We start from the raw sequence: 24,441 nt of genomic DNA, 5'->3' as shown, positions 1-24,441 counted from the left end.
TAGCATACTTTGAATTTCAGATGGACACAGCCTACTCTCTAAACACTGATCGTTTTATTTGATCTTTTATGTAAAAAAAAAAAAAAAAAGAAATACATAGGCTATATTTGTTTTATTATTAAAGTCGTTGAAGATCGTAGTTAAAATAATTGTATGGGTATTTTTTTTTTTAGTATTTTAAACACGTTACAGTATGAGTGTTACGTTGAGAGTATATAGGTTTAAAATGATTAGATTTGCAATTCTCAACATCAACCTCGTGAGATACAAGTAGCCTATACTACTCGGTTGGGGCAATGCACGTGTGTTGTTTAAAGTTACGTCAACATACAAGCATAAATGGTCCCTTGAATATAAACGATCATTTACAGTTTCTCTTCCGCACGTCTTCAAGTTTGAACTAGAATAACGCGGTACTCCAGCGCCCCCTATTGTTTATTATGGTTTCAATTCTGAACCAATCAGAGAAGCGCTTACTGACGGAGCGCTCAAGCGCCGGAAACCAAGCCCGCTCCTGATTGGCCGGTTGCGTTCTCGCAGGCGCCACTACACGGGGGTCTTTCGCCAAAAGCATCGAGGAGGGAGGGGAATATCGTAATGGCCGTCAGTGGCACCACAAAATGCGAAAACTCCGGATTATCCACTATATTTAGACTGTTGTAGCCGCGGGTGCTCCGAGGACGCCCGTCGTTAGGAAAGAGCGTTGTCGTGGGGGACGTATTCGGGCGAGAGATGCGTTTCTAGCGTCGTTTCTTCGGCGCTGAACGGACTTTATCCGCCTGGTTTGTGCGCGAGTTGAGAGATCAGGCCCGGCCGGCTGGCTACAAAAAAAAAACAAAAAAAAACAAGCGGACGCTTAGCTCGTCGCAGGAGTTGAAAGGTAAACTGTGGGTTGTTTTTTTTTTTTTTTTTTTTTAATACACATTAATATCGTTATTTTAAATTTGTACTTAATCGCACTCTTTAAGATTTCCGACGTTTTGATGCAGTCCGGTGGAGAAATGTAAACAGGAGACTTAGCATCGTTAGCAACGTTGAAGCTAACGGCTAACTTTATAGTAGTTAACTTTACAAGCCGGAGCAGGCCGTGGGAGAGTTAAAAAAAAAAAAAGAAATAAAAAAATAATAAAAAAAAGACGCAGGTAAGTTACCTGTCCCGTCGGTGTGCGTCGTCGGGTAACGTAATTAAGTCCCCCAAGTTTAGTTTTGTTTTACTAAAGTTAATATAAATTACTCTAGCTCTCTTTCGTGTTGCCCGTACTCGATGTTTTTGAAACGTGAGCTAGCGAGCTAGCCGTGCTAACTTTGTGTGCTACATCATCAAGCAGCTGACAAGATAACTTCGCCACGTTAATTCACGCAACCTCGTGGAAGGGATTGTTGAGGAATACGCACTTCGCTTTTTTTATTTTTTTTTTATTTTATTTTTTTCCTGAAGCGTAGTTTCGTGTTTCTTTTCGACGTGTAATATATAACGCACATTCGTTCTGCTTTACGTCCTCTGACGTGAGTGGTATTGTTCAATGGTTTTCTGCTTCTCTTCACAGGGAATATGTAACATAAAGCAACCAACATGACATCCAGATTCGGCAAAACGTACAACCGCAAAGGTGGGGAGGCTAATTCAAAGTTTGAAGAGGTCTTCTCCAATAAAAAGCCCACTCTGACCACCAAATGGGGAGAGACCACCTACAAAGCTCAGCTGGGAGCCAAAAGGCCCCTGTTGAAACCTGACATTTCCGAGGTCTCCAAGAGGCCCAGGCTCGAGGAAAGCGACAGCGACGAAGACCCGTTTGGTTTCGACAGCGACGACGAGTCCAAGACCGTGACCTCTCACGGCGTGGCCCAGGCGAAAATCAATGAGGGGGACGTCAAGAAGACGACTGCAGTGCAGGGCAGTGGGACAGCCACTGCCGCTGTGTCATCTGCACAGGGCTCTACACGCTCAGCAGCCACATTCACAAGTAAGTAATCAATATACAACTGACCTACATGGGCCTTAAAGTACCGCCTGGATTTTCTTATGTTCCAACATTTACTGTTTGCTCTTTCGTTGCAGTCTCCGCTTTTTATGCAACTGTGTGTTCTTCTTCTCCATTCATAGGTAAGCAAACATCAGATGAGAAGGCTGTTAAAAATAACCTGCTCCGGTACAAAAGTACATCCGATAGCCACCAAAAACCTGCTTATGTGACCTCTTCCTCAAACACGGTCCCCACCGGTGATCAGAACTTCTCAGTCTCCCAGAGGCCCGTCTCCAGCTCTCCTAATATAGACACCCCTCTCAAACTGTCCAGCGTTGCACCAGGGGGTAGCAGAGACTTCCAAACCCTTTCCTCTGATGATGGACTTCTGTCTGAAGAGATGAAAGATGCCGAACTGGAGCCTCCTACAGAACCGCCGCCACAACCAGTGGACAGCATTCCCACTTCCCCATTTATCCTAAGGGCCTCAAACAGCAAGAAATACCAGCGGCCCGGCCGGCCTTACAAAACCTCATCTGACCCTCCTGAAAACAACAGCAACAGGCCCACTGACCCAGCCAGTGCCCAAGATAAACCCAACAGTGTCCTTTCTGCTAGTGCAAGTAGTACTGCTGCCAGCGCTAAAACAGCAGCCAAGCCTGCAGGCAGGGGTGGTGGGAGGGTACGGGATTACACAGTTCTGCACCCTTCCTGTCTGTCAGTCTGCAATGTCACAATCCAGGACTCGATAGAGCGGAGCATTGACGAACTGGTCACCCCAGCGGCTCCTGCTGACCTTGGACAAGCAGGCCAGATGAAGAAGAAGTCTGACGCACCGCCACCCAAAACTACGAGGTAAGTCTTTTACTTTTATATTCTATTTGTCCTAATTGCCAAATTGTGGATAGAACCACTAAAAGATTGTTGTTGTTTTCAAGATCTTTGTCTGAAAGATAGTACTGACTTTGGCTTTCTTAATTGTGAGGATGGGTAATATAGACGACAATATTATCCCAAAGTTTTCTTACAGATTGGAAAAAACTGATACTTGTGATATATTATTTGTTTATATAGGCCTATAATTATTTTGTGTTAAGTATCAGTCATTCAGGTTTGGGCTTGCATGAAATATTTTTTAATTTAAATGTATAGTACCACGCATGCACAATATAATAAACCAGTTACATGTGGTGTTTTTAAATTTAATATATATAAATGTATGGCATTTTTTGTTGCTCTTCATTATAGGCTGACACACACACACACACACACTTTATAATAGTGTGCCGCTGAAAATCTTTAATGCCCTTTAATCCATCATAAAATATATATAAGTGTTGAGAGTAAAATAAAAGTGTAAAATTCAAACTATATTGTTAGTATAGCTTTCACTGCTTGGCTATTATTGTGAAGGCACATGCTTTGCTTGTAGGTGTCCCCTGCTGCAGAGTTTTTGACAATAGTTAAAAATTTGTACACGTTCTTGCTGTTTTATGTTGTCGTTTTTGACAGGCAGATCAATTTGAATTACCAGTTGGATAAAGGCCAGGAGGGGGCGAGCCTTTGGTTTGTTAGGGCAATGTCAAGTCCTGCTCTATGATAACTAGATTAAAAAAAAAAAAAAAAACGTGAGTGGCAGAAGCTAATACAAACCTGTCCTTTACACAGCTAATTTCCAAAGATCTATCATTGTATGGAATGTCACATTAAATTGACTTGAATTATGATAAGCACAAGAGACGGATTTTCAATTTAAGCTGCTTTGGTCAGCTGTTTCCAGAATCTGTCATTAGTGTATGTAGCGGTTGTGGTCCATTACAGGTCCGTCATGTACACCATGTTTCTGTGGTCTCTAAACAGTAAGATTGTTTTGTTTTCTCTCGTTGTTGCTGTTTGACGTTTCTGTTCACTGAGCTTGATAAAATTTCAAGCCTCTCCTTCTGAATCCTGCTTTGTTTTATTTGTTTACCCTAAAGGAGTGTTTTTCTGTTCTGCTTTTCCTGCTCCACTTTCCATTTTCTTTCCACAGTCCCAGTACAACACAGCAATAACAACAAAAACAGAAATACCAAATCCTCTTTGTGTATTCTTGTAGGTTCAGACCCACCCAGACAAAGACCAAGAAGACCAAGACTGAGACCAAATTAGAGTTCTTTGGCTTTGAGGACAAAGAGGACCAGGAGGGCGAGGAGGGTTCAGAAGGTGCCATGGCAGGCAAGAGTAACTACAAGATCAAGTACTTTGGCTTCGATGACCTGAGTGAGAGTGACAGCGATGATGAGAGCACCCAGGCCAAAGAGAAGAAGGCCAAGAAGGCGGCTGCAGCCTTAGCCGCTCTGAGCTCCAGTGTGGACAGCCCCCATACAAGTGACTCTCAGGACAGTCAGGCCAGCAGCAATACAGGTAAGCAGCGCTTGATGTTACAAAGACAAACGCAGATTTGGTGATCGTGTAACTTGTCATTTGTCACATGGTGTCAGTTTAGTGCCGAAGTTTCCAAGTTAAAACCTTTTTGGTGTTCAACCCATTTACTTACTGATGGTTGTTTGTCGCCATCAACAATCTGTTTTTTCTCCAACAGATAATTTTGACTTCTCTGATGACTCCAGTCCTGGTGGCACTGATGGGCAGAGGGGGCGCTCGGGGAAGCCAGGTGACAAATCCAAGGACATTGGTGGATTCAAAAAGATTTTCAGTGGACCCAAAAAGGTATCTGTGCATGTTAGAAATGGTAAACTGGTTTCACTCCAAAGTAATGTTTTGTTTGTTACTATACGGTTTCTTTGAGTATATGTTTTTACATAAACTACAAAACTGAGCAGGCACAAACCTCTTGGTCTGTTCAAATCTGCTTGGGTTTACCAGGAGTCTGCACTCAGTCCGGGTGGGTCAACATTGAGCATCTAACCTACTTCATGACCTTCATCTTGACCAGGGTTTAATCCAAGTCCGGTACTGTTTGGCTTATCGAGGCTAAAGAGTGTGACCAAAAACCCGTCTACTGCCACTACACAGTTCATTGGTCACACTGGTGCCCCTGTAATTAGCAGGCCGGGCTCTGCAGATATTTACCCATAATCAATTATTCTAAGCGTATTTCTGACCTCCCCGGTTGCAGCATTAGTTGACTGAATTGGAACGTCACTCCACGACAGTGCTCCTTGCCACAAGTGCAACAAATCTTTTGCATCCAAGAGCGTAAACGAGAGCAATCCGTCGAAACATCGAGCAAAGTGTTTGCCTGCTTAGCTCGTAGTTTGTTGTTGGCCCAGTTATATATCCTTGCAGCCTGGAACCCACACAGAGTTCATTAATTATTCAAACATAGGTTAATAATTAAAAGTAACCATTAACAAGTTGATTATCATGGATCTGTTAATAAATACAGTGTGAAAAGTGCAAAGTATTGTTCAGAAATTGACGCTGAAAAGTTGACAGTTTCAGTTTTTGATCAGGGCTGGGTCATTTCGTGATTTGCGGGCTTCAGGCAAACTACTTCTTCACAGTAACCATACTCAAAGAAAGTCACATATGCATTTTTTTTACTGAAAGGTACAGTATGTAGGATATAGTGTGATCTTTTTGCCGAAATTAAATGCCGTATTTATGATTATATACTTCAAATAGCACAAGGCTATCACTAATCTGTAGACCACAGACATGTATGATCAGAATCTGATCCGCTAATAATGGCTCACGGGATCGCATCAAAATCTGCCAGTGCCCTCATTAATTTTGTGAAGTGAGCATTAGTAGTCATCTAGTGTTTTTTGTATCTCTGTGGAATCTGTCTCATGGATGGTTAAATTTTATGTAGATTTATTGTAGGATTTTTCTAATTGGTTTGACTCTGATGAGCTCAAGTTTATTTCAAGGGGCAGTAAGGATGTCTTGAGATTTTCAACCAGCTGTGGGGGGGGGGGGGAATGAAGCAGGACACTTTCTGAATCTATAATAGTTTACATAATGTGTTGGTAAACCATCAAAAGGCGCAGTGGATAATTTTAGATGGACCTAAATTATGTGCTGGTGCATCTAAGTGAGAAAGTTAGACACACCAGTGCAGCCAATGTAAAAAGTTAGTCTGGAGCCCCACTTATTGATGTTTACATGACATTTACATAACCGAGTACTCAGCATGTCTAAAAATAGACTGAGATAATGCAAAAGTGGAGAGCATCGGTTGCCATTTCATGTAATGCAATTGTATGATTCAGCAGTAATGTAGGTTGGAACTACAGTGGAAGACTTGAGGCTGTGAACAGTAATGCTGAAGGATTTACCTTCTGACAGCAGTCTCACAAGAATCGGTTAAAATGTGTGTTCAGTAGCACGCACCCGAAGTAGATTTCCAATGTGAAAGGGATTTGAATATTTCCTCTTGGCCTAATAACTCAGCTCCGATTTGTGATTTTCGCGGTGTTGTGTCTAATGCCCACATTTGCTCTGTTTATCTGGATCGTGTTTTGCAGTGGCTTTGGGTTATTTGTTGTCTGTATTCCTTATTGTGTCTGTACCTTGTCTTTGTAATATATAATTGAGTCCCACAATGTGTCATTTTCAGGAAATGTTTTGTGCTCCTTGGGGACTGTTGTGCTCCACACTGAGGCTGCTGTTGTCTTAGTCTATCAGCATGATTGCACCGTGCCATGTCATGGGTTCAATTGCACTAATTCGCAACATTAACTTAGCAACTTCTGTGCAATGCTAGAATGTTTTTGGGACATTAACATGGAGGTTTATGTATATAGTCTTTTTTTAATTTTTTTTTTTTTTATGTTTTTGGTGCTTTTAAGTGATGATGGTCATCCACCATTAGATATCAGGTGTTATTCTATGATTCGGTTCAGCTAACTAACTAATTCTTAAATTTTTACTGTGTTCCAGTCTCCTGCTAAAGCTGTATACAACGCTCGCCACTGGAACCAACCTGAGCCTGAAGAAATACCTGTGCCTCCACTGCCTCGATCTCAGACTGCTCCGGTAAGATGGCGTGTTTGGTATTATTGGGTTTTTAGTGCACTAACTGTGGGCAACATTGTCAGAAATGCACACAAAAAAATGTCAGTTACTGTGAGACAATGGTGAATTTGTCACATTTGATCTCCTTATTAGGAATATATGTATTAATTTTGCGCACCAAGCAGGCAAACACTATTATAGTGTATTTTCTAAAGCAAATGCTAATAGTTGACACGATTTGTTTACATAATTTCCTATTGTCTACAATTTAGGATATTGTTTACTGGCCTCTGTATTCAACAGTTCTGTTAATTGCTCTCATTAGTCACTTGCTGTTTACATGTAGTTATTTTCCCAGACAAGTGAACCTAGGCTTACTCATATAAAATAAATAAATAAAATGTGTGTCTAAAGACAAGCTAATCAGCGTCTGGCAACTGGGATTTAAAAGTTGTTGTTAACTTTGCACTACCTCATTTGACATCTGTTAACAGTACTTATTAAAGACTTGTGTGCTTAACAGACTGTTCAGCTGTGGTAAATCTTGGGGACATGTCATTAAACAGATTTTGTTGCTTTAGCATGAGCCCCATTGCTCCGCTTCTTTTCTTCCTTAGGCCATTTTATCGAGCAGCAGCAAGGACAGCAACTCCCATAAAGATGACGGCTTGTTCAAAGCTCCTCCACCGCCACCCAAAGTTATTAAGTCAGAGACCATTCCCACACGCCTCAACCAGGATATTGTCACGGCACTCAAATGCAGGAAAGAAGACAAGGAGGTGAGTTCAGAGAACACCGAGATGGTGAGGAGGGACTCTCCTTTGCTGATAGCTGCTTGTTTTGTGACCAATTCTTACAACATTTGTCTGCATGCTGTTATGGATTAATCTGGTTTTCATACTCAACCAAGCTGCTTTTACCCATTTGATGTATACAGTCAGGGGATAACATTCATTTAATGCATGTCAAGCTCACTATTTATTTTGAACTCCATTGTGAATTGGGGGTAGCAAATGAGGACTGCTGCTGTTAATTTAAACTCCCCTATAGATGGTGTCATTTACAGATGGGCCTTCTAGCCCCACATCAGGCTGTTAGCCAGATCCCCTGAGGTACAAATAGCTTCAAATAAACTAAGCTGTCACCATACACTGATGCTGTCTTAAACCCACATCTTCTCTCCTGTGTCATGATGTGCACTCACAACATGACTGCTGATAATGTTTATTCTGGTAAACATACTGAGCCAACTGCTGATCAGGCCCTAACTCCACATGGTGAGCTGTTATTGATGAGGAGTCTTAGCACAGTCAGCTATTTGGGGGTAATGGAACCCATCTGAGGAATTTACCAATTTGAGCGATTCTCTCCCTGTGTGTTGTGTGTTGTGTGTTTGTTTGTTTGTTTGCGTGAGCTGATTGTGTCGCTGGGCAGATGCACCGCTTCCCATTTATCTGTAATTAACCCCATTCCCCTTCTGCCAGCTGTACACGGTGGTGCAGCATGTCAAACACTTCAATGACGTGGTGGAGTTCGGGGAGAATCAAGAGTTCACAGATGACTTTGAGTACCTTGAGACGGGGCTGAAGAGTAGCCAGCCACTCAACACAAGATGCCTTAGGTAGGTGTAACAGAACACTTGGCGCCTCCTCCTTTGTGGGCCATTACAGAGGAGCACTTTAATGTTCTAAGTCTGTCCTGGCAGATTTTAAAGGCACTGAACCCCATTTAGTTGAATGAATGGTACAAGCACCCGTCCCTTAATGTTTATTCACAGAAAAATGATAATTATTATCCTTAACAGCAATAGGGTAAGGGAGCACAGATTATAAATATTATTTTGAAATATATAAAGACGGTGTATTTTTTTATATTTTGTCTTCTTATCTGTCCATTTCTGTTAACGTTTTTTATTTTTGTATTTTTTTTCCAACGCCTGTTGGAGTAATATGCAGAGACAGTGCTTCCATCCACTCTGTTGTGGAAATGAAATCCACTCAGGAGTGACAGCCTTGAGTTCATAAAAGAAGCTGCAGGGAGCCCTGGCTCATATAGGATGTTTATCAGGCTTTAGATACGCAGAGAAAAGGATGAAAAGACAGAGTAGAAATACAGAACTGAACATGTTGCAGATGGAAATCACAAATGGCGGCGCTGACTTTGTTGAAGGTTGTGACACATTCTGTCACATTAATATAAGTTTTATCACACAACTGATAGATATTTCTCTAAAGTCTCTATGATGGTTTCTCTCTCTGCTCTAGTATAATCAGCCTGGCCGCCCGTTGCGCCATGCCCAGTTTTAGAATGCACCTGCGGGCCAGAGGAAAAGTGGCACAGGTCTTCAAAATGCTCAGCGATGCTCCACAACATCCGGTCAGTAAAAAGGCTATATTCTTTTTTTTTTTTTTTTTCCCTCTTTCCTCACCTGCTTCTCCAGACTCCTCCTGTCATCTTCCTTAAAATGATGTTGACGTTGTGACAGATGGTAGAAAGTTGCAACAGATGGTAATGTTTGTCACTTTTGAATAATTGCTGCTTTCATTGTTTATTTTATAACTGAACCTTTACACGTCACACTACATTTGACTTTATTAATCCCACAGTGGGGGAATTTACTCGTCACAGCAGAATAGAGAAAGACAAAAAAAACCAAAAAAAAAACAGATCTAGGATGAAGTCTTCAATCATGAGCTTTCGCAGGTGTTCTTAGCTACTAAATAATCCAAATGTACCTGTAGTGCAGGGAGACCTCACACTGACTCAAAGGGCCCCCTGGGCTCAAGATGTATAGACCAATAGGTGTACATTTATACTGGTAATCCTCAATATTTTTGTCAATATATATTTTTTTAGTTTTACAATTGAATCAGTCACTGCTTCAAATGTGCACTTAAATTTCACGTGTATACTGTGGCCTGATACTGTTTTTCTATTGGGTAATTAACCTGATATTTTTAGTCTGTACTATAAATAAATCATCTGTGTTTTTAAATGGCCTTGAGTGTATGTGACCAAACAGCCTTCTAGAAATTAGAATGCTCCATTCAATCTGAAGAGGGAAATGTTTGTCTGAATTTCTTAATCCTCACCCCTGCAGCATTTGCTAATAAAGATGGAAGTTCACCGTCTACATGCCAGCAGTTATTCAAAAGTCAAAACCTTTGTTATTTGCTATATTCAAGTCAAAACCTTGAAAATTTGAAGTCCAACTGCAGTCATCATTAAAGCATAACATTTCCGTGGCGTATGAACCTTTTGTGAAAAGCTCCCTTGGTTGCACGGGGAGAACTGATTGTCTAACTCAGTCGTGATAGTTTACAAATATTAGGATTTTTCCAACTGCTCCAGGCTGCTTAAATCTTCGGACACCTGGTCTCACCTCCATGCGCTTCATCTGTACCACTTTGTAAAAGCTGCTATCTTACTTTTCAAACAGAACCTCGCTCTGTGCACGGCGGCCCTGATGTACATTCTGAGTCGGGATCGTCTTAATATGGATTTGGACAGGGCATGTCTGGAGCTAATGATCAAGCTGCTGGAGCTTGACCAGGACTACTCGGGCCACCAGGATCAGCTCACGGCAAAGGAGGTAGCAAAGGTCAAGGAGAAGATTAGGAAGCTGTGCGAGACTGTGCACAACAAGCACCTCGACTTGGAAAACATCACGGTGAGTTGTCCACGAATAATGAAACAATCATAACAAATAGGCCTCGTGTCTTGATGCGTCTTAGTTGTACCAAGTAGCCAACTTCTCTCCGAATTCTTAAGACATTTTTTAACGAGCATGAATGGTTCATTGGAAATGTTTTTACAAAAAGAAGAGAGAAAAAAAAAATCCATGTCAATCTAATCTGGTTTGCATGCACCTCACTTGCTTTAACCCTTTTTACTTTTTCTATTCTGTGTTTAAGTATTTACTAAGCCCCTGTTTGGGGAAGATATATACAAAATGTACATACGCTAATCCTGGTGATTGTGCTTTGGAGAATCAGTTTTATTATGTAGAAATTGATGTGAAGGATGATAGAGATTCTCATAAAGATTATTCTGTTGAGCTGCACTCGGCTTTTTAATCACAAACTGATTGATACAATAACCCATTAGTTCCTTTTCATGTCATCGTTTTGTTGAACTAATGGCACTGTTCACATTTGGTGCTTTATATTTCTTATCTGCCAGCCTAAATAGAGCATTTCTATTTTGGATGATGATGATTGTTATGACACATGATTATGAAACAATCTGTTTCTAATGATTTCCAACAATTATCAAAAATTACTCGTGTCATTGTTATACTTGGCAAGATGTATTTCCAGCTTTTCCATTGGCGTCATAGTAAATAAGGAGTTGCATGCAAATGACGTGCGTGTTTATTTTGTTTTCTTGGCAGACGGGCCACCTCGCCATGGAGACGCTGCTCTCGCTGACCTCCAAGAGAGCTGGTGATTGGTTCAAAGAAGAACTTCGCCTGCTGGGAGGCCTGGATCATATTGTAGACAAAGGTAGGCGTGTGTGGGGTGTAAACATGTTTTAAGTTCATACAGTAGGTAGGCGGCGTGCATGTTTCTGCTCTTGTGTGTTTGTGCAAAGACCTGCTTTTTGCTGCAAAGGTAGTCACGTGCTTTGTGTGTTTTCCGTCACCACAGTGAAAGAGTGTGTGCAGAACCTGAGCCAAGAGGATGACAAGGAGAACCTCGTGGCGTCTTTGTGGGGAGCTGAAAGATGTCTGAGGGTGCTTGAAAGTGTAAGTACAGTTCTGTACGTATGGTTCGGTCAAGTTGAGTTCTCTCTTTCACCAAAGTCGTTGAAAAGTGACACTCAAAGACGAGAATAATCGAGCACCAAGCTGTGAATTGACTGCTGACTTTTCCGGGTTACCCGATGAAAGGCTTGGTCTAAAACACCGAATTTTCCTTATCAATTACATCTCTTAAAGGGTCATTGATCAAACGTCTGAGCCAAAAGAAGTGTCTTTTCTCATTTTCTGCTTCTTGATTCGCATTCGAGTTTTTCGGTGCGCTTTCCCCTCTATTGATCCTGCTTGTCTTTCATCTTTTGCCATCAGGTGACAGTGCAGAACCCAGAAAACCAGGGTTACTTGATTGCCTACAAAGACTCACAACTCATCGTCTCTTCTGCCAGGTGAGAAGCTGCCACCGCTTGCAGCTATTATTGACTTGACACGGACTGAGGCGCCGGCTACTATAACAACAGTTCATTCAGCGTACTTTGTTACCGTTTGTAACGTCATTGTACCCGTCATATTAGGCAGCGTTCTCAAAGGGTATTATGGATCTTTAACTTGCCTGCTAATGAAAACCTCTTCACCCTGTTAAAGCAAATAAATAATTACAGAGGCCGATTGTAGATAAAAGAAAATGACGTGGATAACCATGTCCTTGGTTTTGTCCCAAAATTGTTACGATAGGAGTCTATTAGGATTTTCAAGCTTTGTTAGATTGTTTGATTAAAAATGGCTTTAATAGTTTGTTTTTGTGGGCAAACAATAGCAGTGAGAGCTGCTGCGTCATATCAAGCTAATCAGTTTTTTTTTTTCCAACTCCTTTCTCTTCATCGGTTTATGTTTTATATCTCCCCCCCCCCTACCCCTCTCTCATTTTAATAATTGATTTATTTCATTTGTCACGTCTTTGTTTTTTGCCTTTCTCTCATCAATATGTTTTTCTTACTTTGATCAGAGCTCTGCGGTACTGCGAGGATATGATCCAGCGGTACAGCAGGGCGTTAAACAACAGCTCTCTATCATCGTCGAGTGCAACGCTTCCCCACTGCAGCTTCAGTAACGTGGGCAAGGCGGTGGAGGACTGCATGAGGGCTATTATTGGAGTGCTGCTCAACCTCACCCATGACAATGGTATCGTCATTTGCAACTTAATCATTTCTGCCTCTGCCTTTGTTCTGGGTTTGGTGCTCCTATCTGGAACAATTCAATATCATAGCATGTTGTTTGTACTATTATCATCATTATTATCATTACTATCATTATTTTTCAGTCATGTTGACTTATATGAGCAGGGGTTGATTATGGTATTGTTTTTGTCTGCAGAGTGGGGAAGCACAAAGACAGGTGAGCAGGAACAGTTAATAGTGACTGCTCTCAATTGCGTCCTTCGAGTCCCACGCTACATCCCCCAGGAGCAGCGCTTTGATGTGCGAGTGCTGGTGAGACTCTCTTCAACAAAACAAACCATCTCTGCAACAATAAAAGTGTTGCCATCCTACCAAACCTGTATTAGCTCTGTGCCTGTATGTTTTTGTGCTTCTCATTTGTGTATTCTGCCGTGCATTCCAGGGTCTGGGTCTACTAATTAACCTTGTGGAGTACAGCTCCAGAAACCGCCACTGTCTGGTGGACATGGAGTACTATGTCGACGACTCCTGTCTGGAAGACAGCCTGATGCAACCAGCTGACCCGACACAATCGGACACATCGGCACAGTCAGCGGAGAATCAGGGAGACGTGGCTGACAAGGCAAAGCCTTCCGGAGCTTTGGGTGCCCTGGTGAAGGTAGGACTTTTTTTTTTTTCCACAACTTTTTGAATTTAATTTGACCACAAAGCGATGCGCAGTGGTGAGGGAAAGTTTGTGTTTTCACTGTTCAAATGTATTGCTATGATAGTTCAAATGTTTGCACTGGACGGGAATTTGAAATGATCCATCTCCCTGACAAAATCAAGTTAGCAACCGTAAAGTGTTCCCTTCAAAGTGTTTTTTAAAATTTTTTAAATGCATAAAGGTGTGGCTACATACTTTTTTGACAGTGTAAGTCAATTCATGCTGGTTGGTGGAATTGAATTTCAAGATAATAATGTCATATTTATGTTTTCCTTTATTATTGATATTACTTCAGCCAAAGTCCTTGCCCGTTCTTGGAAAGTCTGAAAACAACCTTTCAGTGTAAATTTGTGATAAACTTTTCAATTACTTTTCATGGTCAAGACCTGAAAGGCTTGTTTCATAGTATTTTGTATATCCAGGTTCTTCTGACTTCATCATAAATAAATATCTTTACTCTCGTACATTAACTGCTGTTTTTTTTTTTCTCCCCCTCCCCTCTAAATTATAAAAAATCCGCAGTGTTACCTGGCTCCAGTTTTGGTTTGTGTTTGGAGTTCATATCTGTGTATTTCTCTCTGAATCGTAGCACTTCCTTGAGAGGGAGCGCGCTGCCATCCTGGCTGAGGCGAAGACCGACGACCTCATCAGTGAGGCTCCCAAGCCGGCACAGGACCAAAGTGGAGAGTGGCAGGAGACGTCGGGAGAGATCCAGTGGGTGGAAGCCGAAAACAACGACAGCCAGGTTGAGAAAAAAGAGGAGGAGGAGGATGAAGAGTTGGACCTAAATAAAGGTAGACGTTTGTGCGTGTTTGAAGTCGTGTTGTGTTTTTTTTTTTTTTTTTTGCTTCTTCGCTGATTCGGGATGGAGCATAAAAAAAAAAAAACTGGTTCAGATTTTGGACCCATAAAACTGCAGTTAACCACTGGCCCGTTAATGAAATATCTAAAGTAGATCTTGAAATGATCATTTAATTAGTAAGGGGCAAAAAAAACTTGCCAGCAATTATTTTGATGACAGAAGTTTTCAAACCAAATTTATCCCACGTTACCGAGTTCCACCTTCTGACATTTTACAGACCAGCAATTGATCAAAAAGGTAATTGATAAGTCTGTGCTGAAAAATTATGTTTCTGTGATTTCTCCAGTCTTTGACGGAATACTGGCACTGGAAGATCTTTTGATGACGAACAAAGTGCACTTAAATATGTTAATGACTTGTTTCACATTTAACTCCATGGACGCTCACGAGGCAGAAGTATAAAGAGACTTTCGCTTCGGGAATTGAAATCGACCGTAAAAGTCAACTTGGCCGTAGATTCAGCCAGATGTCGACAGCTCGCGTGTTTATTCTGTCGCCGCAACGCATCGTCACTACGCACGAGCAACGTAACGATGAACTGCATTGTCTCTTAAGTCTGTGAAAGATTTAGGCAAATGCACTTGGAAGTCCCTCCCCTGAGAAAATGTCACTTTTTCCAATTAAAAATATGCACTTTCGCATCTTATTTATTTATTTTTTTGTAATTATTATTATTATCATTTTTGTGAAAGTCCACCGTTAGTCCTTTTCGTCGATATTTTCAAGATGTGTATCTATTGAGCAGTCCATGCCACGCAGAAGCTTGTATAACCTTGTGTAACTGAAATAGCTAGTAGATAGATATATATTGAATCATTTATTTTCTCCCTTGTGTCTGCTATAGCTCTGCAGCATGCAGGCAAGCATATGGAGGACAGCATCGCTGCCTCCTACACCGCTCTGTTGCTGGGCTGCCTCTGCCAGGGCAGTCAGGTGAGAATACAAGAAACCCAGATAAACACAATGTAATTGGAGATTCTTTTTATACCCCAGGATATCCGTGTTATTGATCACCCGCCCTTTCTGCCGCCCTCAGATAAATGTGACTACTGTGAGAGAGCATCTACCTAAAGGAGACTTCTCCATCATGACCGAAATGTTGAAGAAGTTCTTGAGCTTCATGAACCTCACCGTGAGTATAACAACTTCTGGTATCAGTTGGGCACTGTGATGCCGACAGTGTTGAGACTAAGAATACTAGAAGGAACTACAGACATGGAGAGGAACATGCTAAATATCAGAATTACGCGATGCCGACAAATGAATTGATTTTCCTCCGAAAAAGATGAACCTTCATATTCAAGTGATAAAATACTGGGACTGCGGTCTCCACTGGTTTTTTTTTGTTTTGATTTTTGTTTTTTAAACACAAGTGTTGATGGAATCCTAAGCTCCAGGGGAATTGAATTGAAGATACAAAAAGCCACTTAATTGGACCCATTGAGCAAAGGCCCTTTTGTGCTCTGGTGTGGGCAGTTTAAACAAACATTTTTAATGGCCAGTGATTCTGTTTGCATTTCCCAATAGTTTCAAATAATTGCAACATTTTTCCACTCTTTTTTCTGCACCTTCACTCGGCTCCTTTCTGAGCAACCAGCAGAAAATGGATTAAAAGGAAACCCTTTATTTCCGTTAATGGCGAGACTGAGAAATGCAAAATGACTGAAATAGGCTGTTAATATTAATATATGAAAGCCTCTTTGACTGTTTCTCATCTGAAACATCTCTCAATAGCTGCTTTAAACTCACTTCAACAGTTTCTAGTGGTACTTGGCTTTTATGAAATACTGTGACAGTAATGCGCCATTATAATACGAAATGTGATCAGTAAATTGTCAGCAAAATGTGGATGAATCTTATCTGTCCGAACGGCATAATTCAAGTGGTGATATGAATTCGGGAAACTTGATTTACATATAATTCAAAGATTAATATAAACTGAACAGTTACACAGTCACAGATGTGCGTTTCGCAGCAGCTCTGACGGCGGGAACCATCTGCCTCAGAAATATCGCCTTTGAACAGAAGCTCCAGCATCCTCCTCGCAAAATTTGCGAGGATGCGTCAACGCCTCACGAGTACGGTGGACCATGTTCGCGCTCTCATGCTTGTTTTGTTTTTTTGTCTCTCTCCCCCCCTCCCCCTCCCCCTCCCTCCTATTCTCTCTCTCTCTCCACCGCGCAGTGTGCAATGGGCACCACAGGACAGAAGTCCATCTCACGGGTCATCGACTACCTGGAGAACTGTTAACAGACAGCGAACTACAGCAAACACATTCTCTTGACTGCACATTAAAGGGATCCCAGGCTACTCCGGTTTCTCTCCCAGCCCCCGCCCCCTCCACCTCCTCCTCCCCCCCTCCCCCCGCGCCCGACAGGAACCACACGGGGCCCTTGGAGTCTCAGCAGCATTCCCTTGACTTCACCTGATCACGCGGACGTTGCGATTACTCTGAAATCTCACAGATAAAGGCACACACTGATACGGAACACAAAAGTTTCCCCTCCCGACTGTGGAGCGCACAGCCTGAACCAAAGCCCCGCTAACGGACGGACCTGCAGATTTCTTCAGTTCCGGATTCATCCTCAGGTGGGAATCAGGCACAGACTTGGCTTAAATACCCTGCGAGCTTCTCCACAATCTGTGGAATGTCAAATGAAATGGCGCAGACCTCTTCGCGCGTCGTCCCCCGGAAGGATTGGCAGTAACAGCCTTCCCCCCACCCAGCACCCCCACCCCCACCCTCACCCTCCCCCGGGGAGGAGTCTCTTGTCCGCTGTCGGGTTTCTTGATTTGTGGTCGCTTAGCTGGAGTGCCGAAACCTCCGAATCGAATTTTATGGATCATTACGTTTTCATCCCTGCTTATCCACGTCCAAGCCAAGGGTGAAATCATTGATCAGCATGAAAAACAATCATTTTCATGGGTGTTAGAAATGATGTCTCTATATGTAAAACTTGTGTGGAATGATTTTTTTTTTTTTTGAATGCTTACATCCATTTTACCTTACATGTTTGCGGTTGGCTTGAATGTTTAAGGGAAAGAGAGTTTTTCAGCTTTGATTTTAATGTTTTTTATTGTGCCCGTTAATTTTGTGAGCTTTTGTGTAGGCGCTCTCTCATTATATATATTTTTTTTAGATCGTTCTGTTTTCCTTGAGGGCATTTTTATTCCCCACGTTACGAATTGCTGTTAACGAAATCAGGACCGCGTGACACGCCGACTTCGGTAGGCTGTTCTTTATTTGTCTTGGTAAACGACACGATGTCACGACATTTGGACTTCCTCGTCACCCATTGTCAGTTTGCTCATATTTTAGTTCGTTTTAGATTATTTAAATTTCAATTAATTCAGCAGCGTGTAATTACAGTATGCATTTAAACCTCACAGGTATAACACAATGTGATGAATTACTCAAAGATGATGGTTGTGCTTCCTTTTCAATTTGTAATGAAGTTATTTTTTAATGTATTTAATTTAATAATTTCTCCTCCTGTGTAAATGCAAAGTCTTTACCTAGTGAGATGCCATTTGTGTCAAAAGTTCCACGACATGTTTTATTGTACCGTCCCTCCAGGATTTTGCAGAGTTCCTTCGTGCTCAATTTTGCAGCAGCTTCTCTCAAACATTTTAATGCAGTTTGCAGAGTTTTGTGATTTCTTTTTTTTCGCTGTAAAGTTGCAGGATTTTTTTTTTTTTTTTTAACCAGTTAAGGAGGAGCCATATATAATCACTTCCTGTTCGACCATACGTCACAGTTAACTGGATATTTTGTTTCTCATTGTCTTGATAAATTTTTTTTATCGAAGTTAGACAAACATTTTTGTAGTCATGAAATGGACGTTTTAGAAATGCTTACAGGATTTTATGGGAGGATTTTAGCGAGAGGTTTTGTTCTCAGAATATTATCCTTAAAGACAAGATGACATTCTCTAAAAAAAGAAAAGAAAAAAACCCCCCAAAAAACCAACTTTTTTTCAGAATTTTATTATTTCAAGTAGGGAACTTTTAAAAGAATAAATACATGTTTCGTGGTAACATTCTTAAAATGTTTTTAGAGAATGTTATCTTACCCGTTAAGAAAAACGTCAAAACAATAAAAAAACATTGGGTAGATTATGACCAAATGACAGAAAAGTAGACTACATTGGCAACATCTTATGCAAAAGAAACTGCATTGCATGCTTTTTAAAAAAAAATTAATTCAACACAGGCTGTGTGTACCAAAATGAAGTGCAATCATGTAATTCAATGCCTGGCGTATGATGAGGGTGATGAGGGGAAGTGTGACGGCTTGTGGCCTAATTTTCACAAGACCACATTTCCCCCCAAAAAACCTATTTTTAAAAAAAAAAAAATTTCCTGGTCACCCGGCATTTGGGTTGAAGATAAGAGAGATGGTTGAAGAGCCTTGCTGACTTAACAGAGGAGGGCTTTTTGTTTTTTTTTGGGATACATTTTGGAAAGGCTTGTTAGTTTGTGCCGTTATTCCTTCAGTAGCGCTTCTATTGAGTACTTTTGTGGTGGAGAATTTGCGAGCTCCCGCAAATTTCCCAGAGATTTGATTAAATTTGCGTCTTATTATTGCCATCGCAAGATCACGCTTTCCTGGAGGGACTGGTGTTAATCCGCCCCGTGTGACCCAGCTCAGTGGCGGGACACGGTGCAAAATTGACAGTTTTGGCTTAAACTCGCGAGACATTTCATCAACTCTTAACTGCATCCGCTGAAACGGGATCTGTAATTTTATGCTGATGTTAATGGCGGGGGGGTGGAGAGGGGGGGGGGGGAAATCATGTTTCTGTATGTGCAGCCACGTGCGACGTCGTGTCTTTACTCATTATGTCAAGATGTTTCTGTATTGGACGACGTGCATTCAGCTCCCCCCCCCCTTTTTTTTTTTTTTTTTAAATTTCTTCTACCGTGGTGTCATTTTACCTGTGATGAAGCACCTGAACCTTCGAAACGGCCTCCCGTCTTGTACTGCTCCCATGTACGATCACTGATCTGAACGACAGCCATACCTGTATAAACATGAGCGTTATCTGGTTTGTAGGGCTGCGGTGGGCGTCGCCGCAACTGTGTTTACTGTCGATTACTTTGCAAAGTTCTTTTTGTCTGAATGGAATTTTAGAATGTAAATACTCCTGTATATAGCAGGTAATGGACATTTAAAATGCTTAGACTACTTTTTTTTTTTTTTTTTTTTTCCCTGAAGCTGATATTTTTATTTTATACAATATTTCTGAGTTGTTTGGAAAAACAAAAATTGCAGGAAGAGAAAAGAAAAAAAAACAAAACAAAACTGTTTGTACCCATTTCAAGGACGTTGTCTTTGGTTACATGTAAATAGTTGTATCTCCAAAAGGAAAAAAAAAAAGAAAAAAAAAGGTTGCTACTTTCAGTACACTCCCTATGCGTTTTCTTCCTTCAGTTGTTTTCTGTCATTTCCAAACTTCTTGAGTTGAACGTTTTTTTTTGTGTGTTTTTTTTTTTATGCATTCGGAGCTACGGGGAGGCGAGCACTTGACTGAACGCGAGTAACGTTCAGCTTCCTCTCGGTGTTTTATGTTTGCAGCAGCCGCCGAACGCCTTAAATTTGGTGCTCTGGTTTCTGCGGCCGTAACCCCGCCGAGCCCGTGTGCGTGTGTAACAACCCCCCCACCCGTTTTTCCCCCTTTCTCGTCCCTGACAAACTGGCTGGGATGGAGTGAGAGTCTGGAGCGTGGACGGTATACTTAACGGCACTCAGCGGTGACAGCCCGTGGACGTGGTCCCTCAGCTTGACTGACTGCTGCATAATGGAAACAAAACATTCTTGTTGCGGTCGCAAGCCGGGAGTCAAACTTACAAATAGCTCGGGGAGCGAGGGGAATGTAGTGAAATGCTATCTCGGCAACACTTGGCTCCGTGCGGGCGACGGCTGCGTCGACCGTGATGCAACCGGGCGGGCACAAACGCAGCCTTCAAATCGGAAATGTCGGGAATTGTCGAAAACGGGGCGACGCGTTTAGTAAACGTTGGAACACATAACATGTGATTATGTCTTTTATGTCTCTGTTGCCCAACATGCAAATGGGTAATTAGACTCGGGGTTGTGGAGCACATTTAAATTCCGAAGAGCCGGAATGTTGAACGTAGACACCGCTGCCTTTCATCCACCTTCTATTCATTATTCATGGCAGTTGTGGGAAGTCACAGACAGCGAGAATATCCCCCCCCCCCCACCTCCCTGTAATGATCAATGTGGCACGGAAGTGGATGAATAAACGCACCGAGGAGAAACGTTTTCAATACTTTTAACAAGATTGGTAGGTTGTCCTCTGCTGGTTAAAAAAAAAAAAAAACTGCGGGGGAGGGAAGGGTGGAGGAGAAGAGGATGCCGAGCAGTGGATTACCGTTTCCCACCTGTCAATCAAAAGCCTCTCGGTGTAGCTGCACAGCCTAAGGCGGAGAACTACAACTGATTTTTTTTAAGCTTCCCAGCATTCATCCTTTCACCCTCCGTCCGTCTCTGGCCACAATTTTTCCCAGCCTCGAGTCATTTGTCTTGTCGGCCTTTCCTCTCCACCCGTGCATCCGCGGCTTTACTTTTTCAGGAAGCATTATCTTCTTGTTTCTGTGGTGTTTTAGTACAAGATTTACTCCAGCGAAAATGAGCTTTTTGATTTCATTTGATGATTTATCTGAAGCTCTGTTGTGTTTTGAAGTGATTGAAAGCTTGATTAGCCTTTAGATTAGGTTTTAAGTGTCGTCTTGTTTGATCTTTAAGGCAAAAATGACACCAGGCCTCAGTGCCACTAGGTGGCGTGAGTATTCAGCCTCTGACCAACTGAAATGTAACACACACACACACACACACACACACACGTATCTCATCAGTAGTGCTGCCCACTGATTTCCCCTTAAGCACTCGGCTGTCTTTGGAGTCGCAAAATGCGCTCGTCTCACGGATGCAGTAACGTGCATGCCCCGGAGAGAAGTGAACCATTTATGAAGAGGCTCAACAGTTGTCCTGCTGACCATTGACGCCCTTATTTACTTATATGAAGGTGTTACACGATGGGAACATGTGTTCACGTGTGCTAAGACATGCAACACAAATGGGACTCGTTCAAGTCTGAAGTCTTTGCAGCGCTTAGTGCTTTTTAAGGCAGTTATTTAGGTGAAGATATATATATATATATATATATATATATATATATATATATATATATATATACATACATGTATATAAAGGACTCCTGCAAATGTCTTTTCCCTTTCAGAGATGTTTTAGTTGTATCACAGCATTTCTGCTTTTCAGATGTAGCTCTCCAAGGTTTCACATCCACTCTCTCTTCTTATATAAACTAAAGCATTTGGACAAAGAGAAAACTACTGCAAGAAGTATTCTCATCCATTATCCAATATATATATAAAAAAAGAAAAAAGCTTGATTTTCAAGAGAATCTCATGTTTTATCGACACTATTCTTCATGTTAAACCAAGAACCTTTTAATATTTACTACAGGACGTTCTATCCAAACGGCAACCGTCTCCCATTTGTTTGTGAACTGTTATTCTGCAGCCACGATTTCGGTATTTTGCCACCTTGCTATTTTGCAGCCAGAGGGGACCATATTTGGACGAGCTGAGGAGGAGTGAGCGGTCGAACTCGCTCAATTCGATTTGGAAGCTCGAGGGGCGCTACGTCCCGCCCATCGATCACGGAAACCTGACTGCATCACAGGCCTGTCGATCAAAGAGACAAGCCCGCAGAAATGCTGCTTTTTGAGGCCTAATTTCTAATTAGTGACGGGATTATTTTCGGATGGACCACCAGCAAACTCGTAAGAAGGAGTGACTTTAACGAATCGCACCAATAATGACTTGTGGAAAGAAATGTACTGACTTTGTATTTCATGATAGAAGTTGAATGAGAGTCGATGGAGCCGGAGCCTTTTTTTTTTTTTTTGGAACCAACCCCTAGTGGCCATCGGTGGTGTTGCACTTTAAGGCAGTTCTGCGTTTGCCTTATTTTCCAGACCCAGAAGCTCCATCCACTCTTTTACACAGTCGAAGGTAAAGTCACCCATCGTCTCATCTTTCTATCCGTCCGTCGTCCCGTCCGTCCGTCTTACGAAAGTACCAACGTGTTGAAGTACGCCTTAAACGCGTGTGAAATGTAGTGAGGAAGTGACGTGTAAGTATAAAGTATTGAGTCGAAATACGCGAGTACAAGTCGCTTGGATTTGTGCGTAACGACAGCGTTGGACTAAATGCGCTGTGTTACCCTTCGCCGCCGCTGTTCAAAGCGCCATCCGACTCGCAGCGCTCCCGATTTGTACGTCAAGACGGTTCAAGTCGGAGGCTAAAACGGCGACGCTGAACTGAGCGCGTTATCGTGAAACCGCAGGAGAACCCAGAACCGACCCCCGAGCATCGCGCTTTCCACTAAATGCACTTGACCGGAAAGCCGAGCTGTTCGGTCAGTGATTTGTGTACAAGCTTTTACTACAAATTTTTTTATTCAAAACAGTTTGCCGCCAGTGCTGCCTTATTGTGCCGCCACAGCACCCTGTGCTCCGCAGCCTAAACGGATGCTTTTCACTGGTGTCTTGTTTACTCTCACACACACACACACACACACACACACACACAAACAAACAAACAAATCCGCAGGTACACACACAGTCAGCCAGGCATGTGAAAAAAAAAATACACACAGTCCCTGGAAAACACCGCACAATGGAAGCAGCGGACAAAAGCACAAGAGTAGGTACACGTGTATACAAATACACTCGCATTTCAACAAACCGAAGCGTGTCCCGCTCTGCTCCCATCTCGCCCCTTTAAATCAGTGAGTGGCGGCGGGGGGGGGGCAGAAAGACTCACCGGCCCATCTGTATTCCTTGGTGTGCGTGACCTGCACTCTTAACGGATGGGCTTTGGTCCACGGGCGGGGGCAGAGCAAAAAGCGGTGGTGTTATTACCCGACACAGCCTGCGCCTTTTGCTATTCTCCACCTCCAGGCTCAGTGGAGCCTTCCTTCTTGTCTGTGGCGGCAGAGTGGAGCCCGAGGAGTGTTGTTGTGCGAGGTTGGCGGGGTGCCTGTTTGTGCGTTTATGATTGCCTGCCCCCCCCCCCCCCTCTCGTCTGTGTGTGCGTGTACAGGGGGTGAGGGTGGGGGGGGGGGAGTTGATCTCGAATGGATGTTCTTCCATCGGCTGCGAAGAGATTCTTTTCACGTTCATTCAATGACGCACAATCGGTGCACAATATTTGTGCGTTCTGCACAAAGTAAAGAAAACTCCCACAGCGCTCACGAACGCCGTCAGACTGCACGTACACAAAGCAGCGCAATCTCTTGACTTTTATTTTTTTTAGCATTATCGGGGCACCGAGCACCGAGCATCGGGGCCCGAGCACCGAGCATCGGGGCGAAAGCCTTATTGTTTTTCGTTAAAATGTTCTTAGTCGTTCTCGGACGCGAGACGTTCTTATTCTTTGCGTAAAGCGATTTGCCTTTTCGGAGGCTTTATCATATTCAAAAACTCATGAAAGTGAACAGATATGTGTCCCGGCGAAAAATGTCGTATTCTAGTGGAGTCGCGAGTGGGCGTGGCCAAACGGCTCGAGAGCGCCCCCTAAAGAGATGTCACGAAATCCGGCGGACACGTGTGTCACACCTAGACGCACAAAAAAAAAGTTACATCGCACCGTTACGTCAACTCGACAGGAAGTCCACCATTTTGAATTTAGTCGCCATTTTGGCCGATTCTGACACGTTGTACTTTGTCGAACTCCTTCGAGGCATTTTGTCGCACCGACTTGGATTTAGGTTCTATGGATAGAAAACATGTTTGGGATTAAAAGTTATCAAAATAATTTGTTTTCATCGATGTGTGTGCCCGTGAGAGGCGCCCATTTTGAGCGTCTCGCCATGAAACTACGAGTTGCTTTGAATCTGATGTACATGGACCGACCTTCTCCAAACATCACAGGTATGATAACAGCCCCGCCCTGAAGACACCTGCGGGGTAATATTAGCTCATAGTCATAGCGCCCCCTGTTGGCCGGTGGAAATGACA

General features: G+C 42.5%; 1 protein-coding gene across 1 annotated transcript; it reads left to right on the top strand.

The window, feature by feature from the left end:
* The first annotated feature begins 541 nt into the window (after positions 1-541).
* Positions 542-19,780, top strand: wapla (WAPL cohesin release factor a). The gene is made up of 20 exons (XM_069692905.1): positions 542-880; positions 1,548-1,964; positions 2,105-2,819; positions 4,060-4,367; positions 4,546-4,673; positions 6,852-6,947; positions 7,544-7,705; positions 8,411-8,547; positions 9,191-9,302; positions 10,366-10,596; positions 11,320-11,431; positions 11,576-11,673; positions 11,995-12,071; positions 12,629-12,804; positions 12,997-13,112; positions 13,243-13,458; positions 14,096-14,300; positions 15,213-15,301; positions 15,405-15,500; positions 16,553-19,780. The coding sequence occupies exons 2-20, from the start codon at positions 1,574-1,576 to the stop codon at positions 16,616-16,618; spliced, it is 3,531 nt and encodes a 1,176-aa protein (XP_069549006.1). The 5' UTR covers positions 542-880; positions 1,548-1,573; the 3' UTR covers positions 16,619-19,780.
* Positions 19,781-24,441: the final 4,661 nt, after the last annotated feature.

This window comes from Brachyistius frenatus, unplaced genomic scaffold (genome assembly GCF_029030835.1).
Source record: "Brachyistius frenatus isolate BFR_SWC_R1_liver_20210118 unplaced genomic scaffold, ASM2903083v1 Contig_13, whole genome shotgun sequence".
Classification (NCBI taxonomy): Eukaryota; Metazoa; Chordata; class Actinopteri; family Embiotocidae; genus Brachyistius; species Brachyistius frenatus.
Note: the sequence above shows the minus strand (reverse complement) of the source record. Positions and strands in the feature narration are given on the sequence as shown.

What these genes read in the sequence shown, in the direction of transcription:
- wapla (XM_069692905.1), top strand. Translation starts at nt 1,574, where the DNA reads ATGACATCCAGATTCGGCAAAACGTACAACCGCAAAGGTGGGGAGGCT. An exon ending in CCGCCACCCAAAACTACGAG is followed by an intron (nt 2,820 to 4,059) that starts GTAAGTCTTTTA and finishes GTATTCTTGTAG; the next exon opens with GTTCAGACCCACCCAGACAA. An exon ending in CTTTGGGTGCCCTGGTGAAG is followed by an intron (nt 13,459 to 14,095) that starts GTAGGACTTTTT and finishes TCTGAATCGTAG; the next exon opens with CACTTCCTTGAGAGGGAGCG.